Genomic DNA, 13,614 nt, shown 5'->3' on the forward strand with positions numbered 1-13,614 from the left:
TGAGTCGCGAAGTTCTCAGCGGTTCTCCCGGCGACTCCCCTCTCACACGTGCCCAGGACTTCTCGTCCTCCGGCCGATTTAAGGTCCTGGTCAGCCTCTCCCTTCTTTCTTTCTGCTGCTTCAAGGAGGTGACGAGGACCATTTCCCCTATGCCGGACCAAGCCGACGCTTCTGTTGCATGTATGCGGCCAGCTTTCACCATGGCCTTCTCAGCCACCAACCATGGCAAGTTTCCCGATCTTATTCCATCAACACACATCGTTACTCGGGTATATCCAGCGTTACTGGCTGCCCGCAGCCCCATTTCCAGGGCTTCAACCAGCTCCTTCTCGTACTCCTCAGGGGGGATCACTTCCTCATATGCCCTCACGGGAATATGGATTATGGCAAAATAGCGCGATTCACCCCCGCTGACAGTCAGGACTGGGCCGCTATCCTCTTCACCCTTTAGTTCTTTAATTCTGCCCTTCAATTCCCTAACGAACCCTTCACCAGCATTCCTGCGCAGCTCTTTCTTGAACTTACTATTCCAAGGGTTATACCGGGAGTCTGTTAGCACGATTAGTCCGTGTCCCGCAAAATCCCATGGTTCCCCATGGTGTTGGTACATTATCGTCTGAGTTTGGCCCTTCCATCTCAGAGCCCCGGCAGGTACAGGATCCAAGAGAGGGAGCCAGTCTCCTTTGTTCTCCTCATCCGTTAGCTCCCTAGAGGGTTTCTCCCGGGAGGGCCAACTCTGTCTCCGATCCCGCAAATAAGTTCGCACCACCTGCGGGGTCACAGAGACGTGCTCGAGCTTCGCAGGCGGGGCCGCTAGTCCAAACGTGGTTCCCTTCTGGTCCCATTCCAGAGAGGAATCCGGCTCCGGGTGGTCTGGCTCAGAATCATGGCTAGAGTCAGCATCGCTCTCCTTCTGGCTCCCTTCTATACTCTCTGGGGGATCTTTCAGGAATCGGTCTGCCACGGCGCCGAACTTTTGCAGTATGACCCGATAAGGCTCATGCTCCTTGTATTGCTTAGCCGCTACAGTCCTTGCCCCTATCGTTACTGCACCCACCCCAGACACTTTCCCTAGCATCTTGATGATCGGGTCGTATCTCTCATGGGGGCTTATCCACGCTGTCACGGGCTGGGGCTCTTCTTCCAGCTTTTTCCCTGGCCATATTACTCCCACAGCCCAGTGCAGCCATGCTTTTATTGTATCCTTTGTTGCCCCCGCTCCAGGGGATGGCACCACATGCACCCCTATCCGTGCAAGCACGTTGGGGGTTCGGAATGTTCCTCCTTCTTTGCAGACCCGGTCCACCTCCTTCCCCACGTCCTCATCTGAGGTGTCAGGAGAGAAGGGGACCGCAAGGCACCTCGCCGACACGTGTTGCTTGACCGTGGGGTCCCAGGTATCCCATCCCCTTCCCCAGGGAATGACCTGGATTACCGTCCCGGTCTGCGCCTTGTCACCATATTCCTTTCTTCGGACCGTGGTCTCCGGGGCCTCTCCTGAGGCCTCGTTCCCCTTATCCTCACTTGGCGGGGACACTGGAGGCGACTCCGAGCTGAGCTGCTCCACTGAGATTTCTGTTCCCCCCTCGGCCATCTCTGGACCTGGCTGGCGTTCTTCTTAACTTTGTCTTTGTCTTTGTCGTCTCGAGCCGCCTTTCTCCAAAGCCTCTCGTAGCGCGTCGAGTCAGGGATGGAGTCGGGCGGTGATGCCTCCCTGCAGAGTCGTCCGGATCCCCGTCGGTTGGGGTCTCTCCAGCGATGTCTGCTGCAACCTTTCCTGTCTGCGTCTCGCCGCTCAGGACAGGTTGAGAGCGTTGGTTCTCTCGCTACCTCGGCTCCAAACAGCTCACGTAGTCTGTGAGGCTCCGCGCTGCTCTTCTATTTACCTCGGGTCGTCTCACACGAACGGTAACCGCTCCGGGCTACCAGGGTTCTTTCTCTTTAGGCGTGGCTAAAGTCGCTCGCTCTGCCACGCCCCACGTTGGGCGCCACGTGTTAGATCCCGGAACAGGTATAACAGCTTCTCCGTTTACTATAGGGTTATGGCTTCACGTCTGCGGAGTATTACTCCAACCGAATTCAATGATAGCACTACTCAAGCTGTAGGCGGGGTAACTCGCCTGGCTTCTAACCACCCTTAGTCCTGACGTCTGCCCCGCTTCCTCACTTCCCCCGGAACCACCAGTCAGGGAGGCGTCCCGCAGCTGGGTCCGAAGTTGAGTCCCGTCAGTTGTGGTGGCTTACCCCTAATGGATCTGTGCACTTGGTACGTGCCAGGTTATAATTTAAAGGCTAGGCTGGAAGCCCTAGGGACATAGAAATAGTTTTAAGTGGAAACGACTAGTGTGACCAATAAGAGCAAGGTGTCGGAGCTACCATTATGATTGCCTATAGTTTTACTGTCTTGAGTACCAGCAAAAAGGGAGAAATAATCGTCAGCAAAGATTTTTGACCTTTAGAGCCAGATTTTATTTGAAGGTTCAGCAATAGCAGTTTGCAACAGCTCAATTAATTCGATCAAGAATCAGACATTGGTTAACATAAGATATGAATACAATTTAAACCTAAATCATGTAATACCTAATCAGAAATAAACTCTCTAAAGATTCTGTTCTAAAAATCACTTAATCAAACAAAGAATTACTCATGATCCAAGCAGGGGTAGTAGGGGTAATATAAAAATGTCCAAAACTGTCCCATAATTCCTTTTTAAAGTAGAACAGGCGTCGAGTGAGCCGCACGGCCGATGCGACCACACCCAACCCTAGTTCCTCTTACTGCCGCGGAGGGAGTTAGTAGAATAGGGAAGTCCTGATGAACGATGATTCTGTCCTTTGGAAATCCCTTAAATCTTTCTCAAATGTATTCCAATTCGGTCTCCTTGACTCCGTACAAAGTCCAAGAAGTAGTAGAAATCCAAAGTGTGAAAGATAATCCAACTCTATCTGCTAGGCAGGGGGAATCCAGACCAAACTCTTAAAAGCCAAAATAGTACTGCGAGGGAGTTGGCTCAGTCCGCATGCAGCACAGTCTGTGTCCGAGGTGAAGTTCCCGTAGTATATTTCTGAGTTACATCTTTTATACTCTCTAAATCGAGACACATCCTATTTCCCACACATCACTATGACTAACCATTTCCCCCCCCTTACTACTTCTATCCAATAAGGGTGTTACCTCCCTGACTCATTAATTAATATTAGGACATTAGTTCTTTTTCTGTACTTTTCCACTAACCATGCGTTTGGACATGTCCTGACTTGTTCTTAGGCCACAAGGTTTCAGTTCCCTTTTTATCCCCACTGCTGGCTCTCTACATCCTGTTTATCATATTCTGCTCATGATTTCACAACACTTAGTTACACTGATCCAATTAGTATTCATTTTACATCCTGTGTATATTAATTACTTTTACTGAAAATCAACATGTTTACTCAAAATCATTTTCAAATCATTGTATTATCTCTACTCATGCTGTTAATTCAAGTTCCGATCATACATTTAGTACCATGTCCTTAAGCTGTTGGTTGGCTGAGATCTCAACTCACTTGACAAGTGGTGTGAAAAAGTGTCGGCCCCATTCCTGATTTCTTACACAAATAAACAAAAAATGCAGTTTTTAAATGAAGTCTTTGCCCCAAAACCTAATAACTGCTTGTGCCACCCTTACCAGCAAGAACTACAATCAAGTATTTGTGATAACTTGCAATGAGTCTTTTACAGCGCTGTGGAAGAATTTATTCCACTCATCTTTGCAGAATTGTTCTCCTTTAGTCACATTGTAGGATTTTCCAGCATGAGCTGTCTCCAAAGTTTTCAATTTGTTTTTCCCCCAGCATCCACAGGTGGACTTGCTGGTGTGTTTTGGGTCATTGTCCTGCTGCAGTTCTCTTGAACTTGAGGTCGCGAACAGATGGCCAGACATTGTCCTTCAGGATTTTTTTGGTAGACAGTGGAATTCATGGTTCCATTTATCACAGCAAGTCTTCCAGGTCCTGAAGCAGCAAAACACCCCTAGATCATCACACTTCCACCACTAGATTTTACTGTTGCTATGATGATCTTTTTATGAAATATGACATTTCTTTCATATCAGATGTAATGGGACACACACCTTCCAAAAAGTTCAACTTTTGTCTCGTCAAGTCCACAGAGTATTTTCCCAAAAGTCTTGGGGGTCATCAAGACGTTTTCCTGCCAAACTGAGATAAGACTTCATGGTCTTTTTGCTCAGTAGTGGTTTTTGTCCACTCCTCTGTCCACTGTCATGCAGGCCATTTTTGCCCAGTCTCTTCCTTATGGTGGAGTCATGAAGACTGACCTTAACTGAGGCAAGTGAGGCCTGCAAGTCTTGTTGAGGGGTCTTTTGTGACCTCTTGGATGAGTCGTCACTGAGCTCTTGGGGTAATTTTGGTCAGCTGGACACTCCTGGGAAGGTTCACCACTGTTTCATGCTTTCACAATTTATGGATAATGGCTCTCACCGTGGTTCACTGGAGTCCCAGAGTTTTAGAAATAGCGTGATAACCTTTCCCAGACTAATAGATATCAATTACTTTGTTTCTCATTTGTTCCTGATTTTTTTTTTTTTTTTTTTTCCCGATCTGGGCATCATGTCGAGCTTTTGAGGATCTGTTACTCTACTTCACATTGTTAGACAGGTCCTATTTATTTCTTGATTGAGAACAGGTGTGGCAGTATTCAGGCTTGGATGTGGCTAGAAAAATTTAACTCAGTTGTAATAAACCATAGTTAAGTTTTGTTTTAACAGGGAGGGCAAACACTTTCTCACATGGCCATGTAGTTTTGGATTTTTCATTTAAAAAATGCATTTTGTGCTTACTTACTTACTTGTTGTATTTTTTTTAATGGTGTTCTGAAACATTTAGGTGTGACAAAAATGCAGAAAAAAAAAAAATTGGAGGGAGGGGGGCACTTTTTTATTCCACTGTTACGCAATGCACAATATCGATAACCGTATGTGTTCTGTTAGTTGACATTGTTGCTGTGGTTGTAGAGTATGTTTTTTGTCCTTGATGTCAGTAAATGCAGCAAGAGACTGACGTGATGCAACAGTAGTTTGTGTTCAGTTGTCAATTACCTTGTAGAAAATCCTCCATAGCTTCAACATTGGATACTGTGAGCTAGACAGGTTACGTAATGGACCACAAGAGTCAATGAGTTAGAACAATGATGTAATGGGCCTCCTGAGTTGAGATCCTTGGAGGGTCCAGCAATCTGATAAAAGCTTTCCACAGCCTCAAACAATTCAAAATTTGCAAAGTGAATTTCAAGATCAGGTATCTGTGAATGAATGAATACTTAGAGCAGGTTGGTTTTATAGTAATTTGAATGATTATTTATGTTAATTTGTTACACATTCTGTTTTATCATTGAACATTAAGATTTTACAAATACTGATGGATGATGATGAGTTAAATGTTACTTATATAATTCTTGATGGGTACGTAGAAATTGACAAATACAGATATTTATACTTTTTAATTATGTTTACACTATATATTCTAATAATCTGCAGCAATTCTACTATTGTGTACCTTATCTGGATACATAAAAACCTCCATGAGCCTATGTACATTTTCATCGCAGCTTTGCTACTAAACTGTGTTCTTTACAGCACTGCTATTTATCCAAAGCTCCTGATTGACTTTTTATCTGAAAAACAGGTCATCTCATATTCAGCTTGCATCTTTCAGTTTTTTCTGTTTTACTTTTTTGGGAGTGCAGAATTCCTTCTCTTGTCAGTTATGTCCTACGATAGATATGTGTCTATATGTAAACCTCTGCAATATCCAAATATTATGACAAGAACCAATGTGAGTATGTTTCTGGTTATAGCTTGGCTTATACCTGCTGGACACATGGCTGTTCCTGCAATACTGAGCGCACAAGCAAAACTATGTGACTTCACTTTCAAAGGAGTATTTTGTAACAACGCAATTTATGATCTTCATTGTGTAAAATCAAGATCTATTACTATGTTCGGTGCAGTTATTTTGTTAGATCTTGTAGCATTTCCTCTGCTCTTCATAGTTTTTACATACACCAGGATACTTATAATAACCTACCGATGTTCTAGAGAAGTCAGGAAGAAAGCTGCAGAGACCTGTTTACCACACCTGTTGGTCATGATCGTTTTCTCCATTTTGAGTGGATACGAGGGAATCATAGTACGGGTGGTACCTAATTTTCCAAAAACTGAACGTTTCCTGATGACGTTACAAATAATTCTGTATCACCCTCTGTTTAATCCATTTATGTATGGACTCAAGATGAAGGAAATATTTAAACACTTAAAACGATTGTTCTGTCCAGCGAAATTTATCTGATTTCCTGTTGGTGATGTATTTGGAAGGTACATTTTTCCTATTCGTTTATTGTTAACTTGATCTCTGAAACAATAAATTGTGAAATGTTCATCTGTCCTTGTTGTTCACAGTACAAATATCCACACAATATCCACAATTACCAGACTTTGAGACAACTCCAGACCATTTACTTTATTGATGAATATATAATGAACTAACATATATCAACTTTCCAGGATATAAAGTTGAGTCAATTATCCAGTCATTTCTGTGTCCCTTAAAACAAGGGAAACTGTATTTAAAAGATTGTAAATAAATAAATACATTTTTTTAATTTATTATACTGAGTAATTGCCATTTGTATATGGTTTGATTAGCAGTCAAAATTACATAATGTGTCTCAGTCCAAACATACAGTATTTGAGCCTAACTGTGGTTTATAATGAAAGTGCAAATATAGTAACACTTTCATTTGTTCATTTAGGTTTATTGTCATTACATTACATCCAGAGCCGGCTCGAGCCTTCTTGATGCCCTATGTGAAACAACAAACACACCAGTCATGAACTCACCCTTTAACTGCAATTACAAATGCTAATACAGAAATAAACCCTGTGTTCAAATTATATATGGAGAAATCTATGAGAGCTTTTTCTTGAATGTCGTCTCAACCAGTTCATAATAATGTACATGAATACTGTAAATCTTCCAGTGTTTTTCTTCAGTGAGTCATAGGTTCTTTCATCATAGTAGAACATGCTAACGTGAATTTAGAATAACAATAATATCTAAACAAGATATATACTCAGGGTAGCACCAAGTAGCCACTGTGGAGGAATCGTGTCCCACTCATCTTTGCAAAATTGTTGTCATTCAGCCACATTGTAGGATTTTCCAGCATGAAAGTGCCTTTTTAAGTTCATTCCACAGCATCTCAATAGGATTCAGATCAGGACGTTGACTAGGCCTCTCCAAAGTTTTCATTTTAAGTATATATATATGTATATGCACGTGTAGTTAAGATTGAGAGGAGTATTGCACAAATATATGTAAGAGATATTGCACATTAAGTGGGATATTGCACATATGTCGTTGTGGGTCTACTGGGAGCAGACCTGGTTGTAGAGTCTGACAGCAGAGGGGAGGAAGGACCTGCAGTACCGCTCCTTTGTGCAACATGGGTGAAGAAGCCTGGCGCTGATGGAGCTTTCCAGGGCCCTGACAGTCTCATGCAGGGGGTGGGAGGTGTTCTCCTGTCCCCCACCATCTTCACAGGCTCAAGACTGCAGATCAATACTGCAGCCCAGGACTGAGCCGGCTTTCTTCACTAGTTTGTTCAGTCTGTTTCCCTCTGCTGCCGTGATGCTGCTGCTCCAGCAGACCACACCATAAAAGATGGCAACTGCAACCACAGAGTTGTAGAAGGTCCTCAGGAGGGCGCCCTGCACTGCAAAGGACCTCAATCTCCACAGCAGGTGGAGTCTGTTTTGGCCCTTCCTGTGTAGTGCTTTCAGTCCAGTTCAGGTTCTTGTTTAGGTGAACACCCAGGAACCTGTAAGAGTCCACTATCTCAATGTCCGTTCCCTGGATGTTCCACAACCAGCTCTTTGGTTTTTCCTGCATCAATACGGAGGTGGTTCCGCTGACACAAAGTTCTGGTTCAGTTCTTGGTACTCCCTTTTGTTTCCGTTGTTGTTGATGAGACCGACGATGGCTGAGTCATCCGAGAACTTCTGTAGGTGACAGTTGGTTGTGTGGTGGGTGAAGTCGACTGTGTAGATGGTAAAGAGTAGAGGGGCCAGGACCAACCCCTGTGGCGCCCCCGTGCTGCAGATCACTGTGTCCGACACACAGTCCTTTGTCCTCACAAACTACAGTCTGTTGGAAACCCACAAATACCATATGTCTGCAATGATGCTCCTTCATGGCAGTAGCCATCCCCAGCATGATGCACAAACAAGTCAAAAAACAAACATATAGGAACAGCACAGGGTGTTGACCTGGCCTCCAGATTCACTAAGTCCATCATTATAATTAAACTTGACAGTGTCAAGCATATTGCAAAGCAAACATGGACTTATTTGGAAGGGAGATATCAGAGACATCTAGTATTTGATAACCTGTATGCAACAATGCTTCTTTTGTCCTGACATGTAGCAGTGCACTGACTACTATAACTAATGGTAAGGAATGTTACAGGTTTTAAAAACAATCGTGTAATGGAAATAAATTGGGCCCAGAATACAACCTTGTGGTACACCACTGTTTAAAGTAGAACAGATTATAATCAAAGAACAGTTCCGAAGTAAAACTATCTATGTTGTGCATACAAATCACATAGACCCAACCCTCGGTGTGTATTGGATATAGAAAATAGACATAGTCATTGTATGCATGATACAACTTAACTGCAAAATACCCATCACAGCGTCGCTTTTAAGAAGATAAAGTACACGTATAGACAGGACCATGTAGAGTCCTTACATACTTTGCAGTCTATTTGCAAAATTATATTATTAGAGCATTATTTTACTCATTTTACATTATTTGACATTTTATGACCGGATTTTTGTCTGACTTTTACTACATTTACTGGAGCAACCCAGTTAAACTGAATGTGTAACCTCATAAGTTAAGTATAAGCCCAAGATCACTTGGGTTTTAAACTTTTAATTTAACTGATTTCTTCTGCACCTTGTTTTAGCCTTTTACTTGTATATTAATTTTTTTTTAGGTTTAATATTACTTTCAGTTTCAGTAATATTACTTTTCAGGAAAATCATCTTGTCCTGCCTGCAGCAGAGTTGAAAAGTCTGGATTAGTCCTCTCTCATGTTACAGGCCAAGATCCCAGGGTCTCATCGCAAATGTTTTCAGTGGTAAAGCTGAATCTCCCACTATGACAAATGGGACGTCTCTTGGGCAGCACCATGCAGAGGTGTACTAGATAACACCTGAAGTGTCCCATTCTCCATTCCTTTTTTCTGTTCAGATCCAGCATACCGACACCCTCTGGTCCCTCCCTCTTGAATCAGTCTTAATAATATAATAGAAATAGAAAATGTCTTCTTGTAGTTAAAATATTGACTTTCAAGGAGTGGTGGTGCTTGAATAACAGATGCTGTTGTTGGCTTTTGCAGAATTCTGTCTATCATACACTTTTGGTTGCGTACACGATAAGCTCGGCTGAGACGAGAGATGAAAGCTAAGCTGACCATTGAATCCCCTGAAGCCATATACCTCCAACAAGACAGAGGAAAGAAAGATGAGTTAAATGTGAAATTAATTTATTAATCTGTGACTGTAATTTTTTTCAGTTGAATTTTGCAAGGGGAAATGGACGGTCTTCAGAGACATTTTTGTGAAACACAAGAAGAAGTCACAACTGTTAAGTAGATTGGCTGGTGGAGGAAGCCAGAAGGGCTATAAATATGCTGCCATTATGGAGTTCAAGAAGCCTTCCACCAAAAAACACAGTAGCCCGGTCCGGCTCTGGAAAACCAATTTCCATGTTCAGTTCAACTCAATTCAGTTGTATTTATATAGCGCCAATGACAATACAAATTGTCTCTAGACGCTTTAGTCCAGCCCTAACTATAAGCTTTGTTAAAAAGGAAAGTCTTTAGCCTGACCTTAAACGTAGAGATGGTGTCTGCCTCCTGGACCCAAACTGGGTGCTGGTTCCACAGGAGGCCTGATAGCTGAAGAGTCAACCTCCCATTTTACTTTTAGAAACTCTAGGAATCACATGTAGTCCTGCACTTTGAGATCGTAGTTGTAACGGGCCGAATGCTGTTTGTAGTTGTTGTGGTGTGTGTTTGTGTCGCTCTCTCCACTCTCCTTCCTCCAGGTGATCGCCCTGCCTCCGACCTGCAGCTGTTTCTACTCAGGTAATCAAGTGATCCTGGTTAAAGAGTGGGGGAAGTGTGGCCCAGAGAAAGAGCGAGATGGTGGATCACAGTGGTGGAAGTGTGAGGCTGGCGTCGCTCGACAGTTTGTTGCTGCTTGTCTTGATGGTGGCGTACTGAATACTCTTTTCAGTGGAAAAGAGGGTGATTGATCTGTTTTTCCCCCAGGTGTGGTGGCGCCTTTGGTTAAATTATTCCATTGGAGATCCATGTGGTTTATTCCCTCCCCAGAGTGAGGCCACTTTGAGTTTTATTGGTGGTTGTTGGTCCTGGCCTGGTTTACGGCCAGCGTTTTCAGTTAAGGTTTTCCAAATATTCCAAAATAAAGAACAATTTTACACATAATATTCAGTCTCTGTGTCGTTTTCCTATCCCAGGAACTATTTTCTTTTGTTTTCCTACCTTCATCCCCTGGTTAACACCTCGGGAGGTAACAGTAGTTACCTGTTGGGACAATATGGTACTATGAGGTCTATCAGATATGATGGAGCTGGGCCTTTCAGGGCCTTTAAGGCAAGGAGGAGGATTTTTAATTCAATTCTAGATTTTAAAGGGAGCTAAAACTGGGGTGATGTGATCTCTCTTGCTAATTCCTGTCAGTGCTCTTGCTGCAGCATTTTGAATCAATGGGAGGCTTTTTAAAGAGCTATTTGGAGCCAGACAGTAATGAATTACAATAATCAAGCCTGGAAGACACAATTTTGACAATGTATTGTTCCATTAATTAATTAGCATCTAACAAACACAGATTCACTTTTAAAATGCTTTACTGGAAATATGGTATACATTTATATTTAGATTTAAATATGAGTGTTTCTGGTGGAGATTTAAAAAGAAAAAAAAACACCACAGTGGAGAAGGTCTAACATGACAAATATCAAAAGACATATTTCTGGATCTCAAGGGTTTAATGAGCACGTTTATATGCTAGTCGTTAACGGATAATGAGCTCTACGGAGGATTAAGAACTCGCATAAAAAAACTTTGCACCGTCTCTGACAGTTCGCTTTGTGAGAGCTGGAGGCGACTGGGGTAAACACATTTCTAGCGGATGACAAAGACGAGCTAACAACAACTATATTCTATATGGGTCAAATGAATGATGAGCTTAATTCAACTTATTTAACTTTTGGTGGGCATGTGGATTTGCACAAATATAAATTCCTGTATTTCGTGATCATGTTGACCATTTATATTCTATACTCTGTGGCAATTTGGGGATTTTTTGCATCATCTGCATTCAAAAAAGCCTTCATGAGCCTATGTACATTTTCATTGCAGCACTGTTGCTGAACTCTGCTGCTTTCAGCACTAACATCTACCCAAGACTTCTGATTGACTTTTTATCTAACCAGCAGGTCATATCGCTGTCACTTTGTACCCTTCAGAGTTTTATTTATTACTCTTTAAGCGGTTCTGAATTCTTACTTTTGTCAGTGATGGCCTACGACAGGTACGTGTCTATATGCAAACCATTGCAATATGCAACTATCATGAGAAAAAGGACTGTCAACATTTTGCTGGTTTTCTCTTGGCTTGCGCCTGCTTGTCAGCTTGTACCATCGGTCATAATGAGCAGTAGTGTAAAACTCTGCAGCTTTACTTTGAATGCAGTTATTTGTAACAATGCATTGAGCAAACTTTACTGCATGACTCCCACAACAATATATTTAGCTTACGGTGTTTTTATCCTGCTGACCACTGTGCTCCTCCCAATGCTTTTCATTCTTTTCACTTACTCAAAGATATTTATAATCGCCATCCAAAGCTGCAGGGAAGTCAGGAACAAAGCTGCTCAGACCTGTTTACCTCACCTGCTGGTTTTATTTAGCTTTTCATGCTTGTGTTCATACGATGTGATTATAGCTCGGCTGCAAATAGATTTGACCAAAACTGCTCGTTTGATAATGACTTTGCAAATAGTGATGTATCATCCTCTCTTCAATCCAATCATATACGGACTAAAAATGAAGGAAATCTCCAAACACCTTAAGAGGCTGTTTATTAGGGCAAAAATAACCGGTCTCTAAGTTTCCACACCTAATAATTTATTAATGTTATGTACTTATTAATAATACAACTCAAAATAATACTTAATTTAATGACTTTATGCATATATCTCTGTCACGTTAATCGTATTATATTAATGAGTACTACTACTACCACTGTACTATACATACATACTACATGAATGGGATGCTAAGTATAGTGTTTTATACCTTTTATTAATCATATTTATTCATTTATTTAGACTTGCCCTGTCTCTGTGCTGCTTGCATTGTGTGGATTGTGAAGCGGTGTCATTATATTTAAATTAAAAGCCAGAAGGTGAAAGAGCTAATTTCATATCATGTATTTCTGTTCTGAAGTATCACTGGATGTGAAGTTTATGTTTGTGCATCCTCAAGGGAAGGATTGTTCATTGTTCTCTGTTCTTTTAATTTATATAGGATCTGGTATTTCTGCACTGTTACTGTTTACATGACGTACAATTGATAACTCTCAAAGCCCTGAAATCAACTGAAGCAGGCAGATGAATTAAAATCATTTGCTCTGATGATTACAGAGAAATCCCTTTGGGTTTTACATGAAACAATAACCTTTCTCTTTGTCTCTTAACAATAAATGTATATTGACTTATTTTTTTTTGTGTGTGTGTTATGAGAAGCTAACTTTGTGAGAATTTTGTAGTAAAAGGGTTAATTTAAATTATAATTATTTTATTTTTCTGGAGAAATTAACTGGTTTTTGTGATCTAAAAAAAAACACCTTACAAAGGTAAATCAAATCAGGACTTCTGTTTTTATATTTTAAAAATGGCTTATGTTATTACCAATATGAGGCATTTCGGAGGAGAAAAATGAAAAATTTGAAATTACAAAATATGTACACTCTTTTATGATTTGATAAACTTTCAGCTGTATGTGAAATAGCACACTCCTGTCTTCATCTGATTAACTTCAAAAAGATCTTATGAGGTTTTTTATGACATGGTCTCTTTGTTGTATTATACTAAAAGAGCCATGGGACACAAAATGCTTACAAAGCATCATTGGGATCTCATTGTTTAACCCTTTAACATTCTGATGAGTCGTATAAGATACCACTATCTTTCTGAGCCAGTCAGAGCTCTGTGCACAAGCTGTATTTGAGTAAATGCTTCATGCAACATATGCCTTTCTTCTGATTTCACTGATAAAGGTCAACATAGGATTCAACCAACACATTTTATCAAAACAAAATATAAGAAGTTATCGGGTTCACCTGAATTTATTTAACTGTGTACCAACTTTGATTACTCAAGAAGAATACCACATAGAGTGAATCTGACAATTGTGATAGAAACTTCAGAGTTGTGGCTTTAAAAAGAGACAAAGACCA

General features: G+C 41.4%; 2 protein-coding genes across 2 annotated transcripts; both read left to right on the plus strand.

The window, feature by feature from the left end:
- The first annotated feature begins 5,417 nt into the window (after positions 1-5,417).
- Positions 5,418-6,347, plus strand: LOC125017797 (olfactory receptor 142-like). Its single transcript, XM_047601303.1, has one exon. The coding sequence runs from the start codon at positions 5,418-5,420 to the stop codon at positions 6,345-6,347; it is 930 nt and encodes a 309-aa protein (XP_047457259.1).
- A 4,972-nt stretch (positions 6,348-11,319) lies between these two features.
- On the plus strand, positions 11,320-12,263 carry LOC125017178 (olfactory receptor 51E1-like). Its single transcript, XM_047600042.1, is given in 2 exon segments — positions 11,320-11,428; positions 11,431-12,263. Coding segments are annotated over 2 exon segments (942 nt in total).
- Positions 12,264-13,614: the final 1,351 nt, after the last annotated feature.

Source organism: Mugil cephalus, chromosome 12 (assembly GCF_022458985.1).
Source record: "Mugil cephalus isolate CIBA_MC_2020 chromosome 12, CIBA_Mcephalus_1.1, whole genome shotgun sequence".
NCBI classification, from domain to species: domain Eukaryota; kingdom Metazoa; phylum Chordata; class Actinopteri; order Mugiliformes; family Mugilidae; genus Mugil; species Mugil cephalus.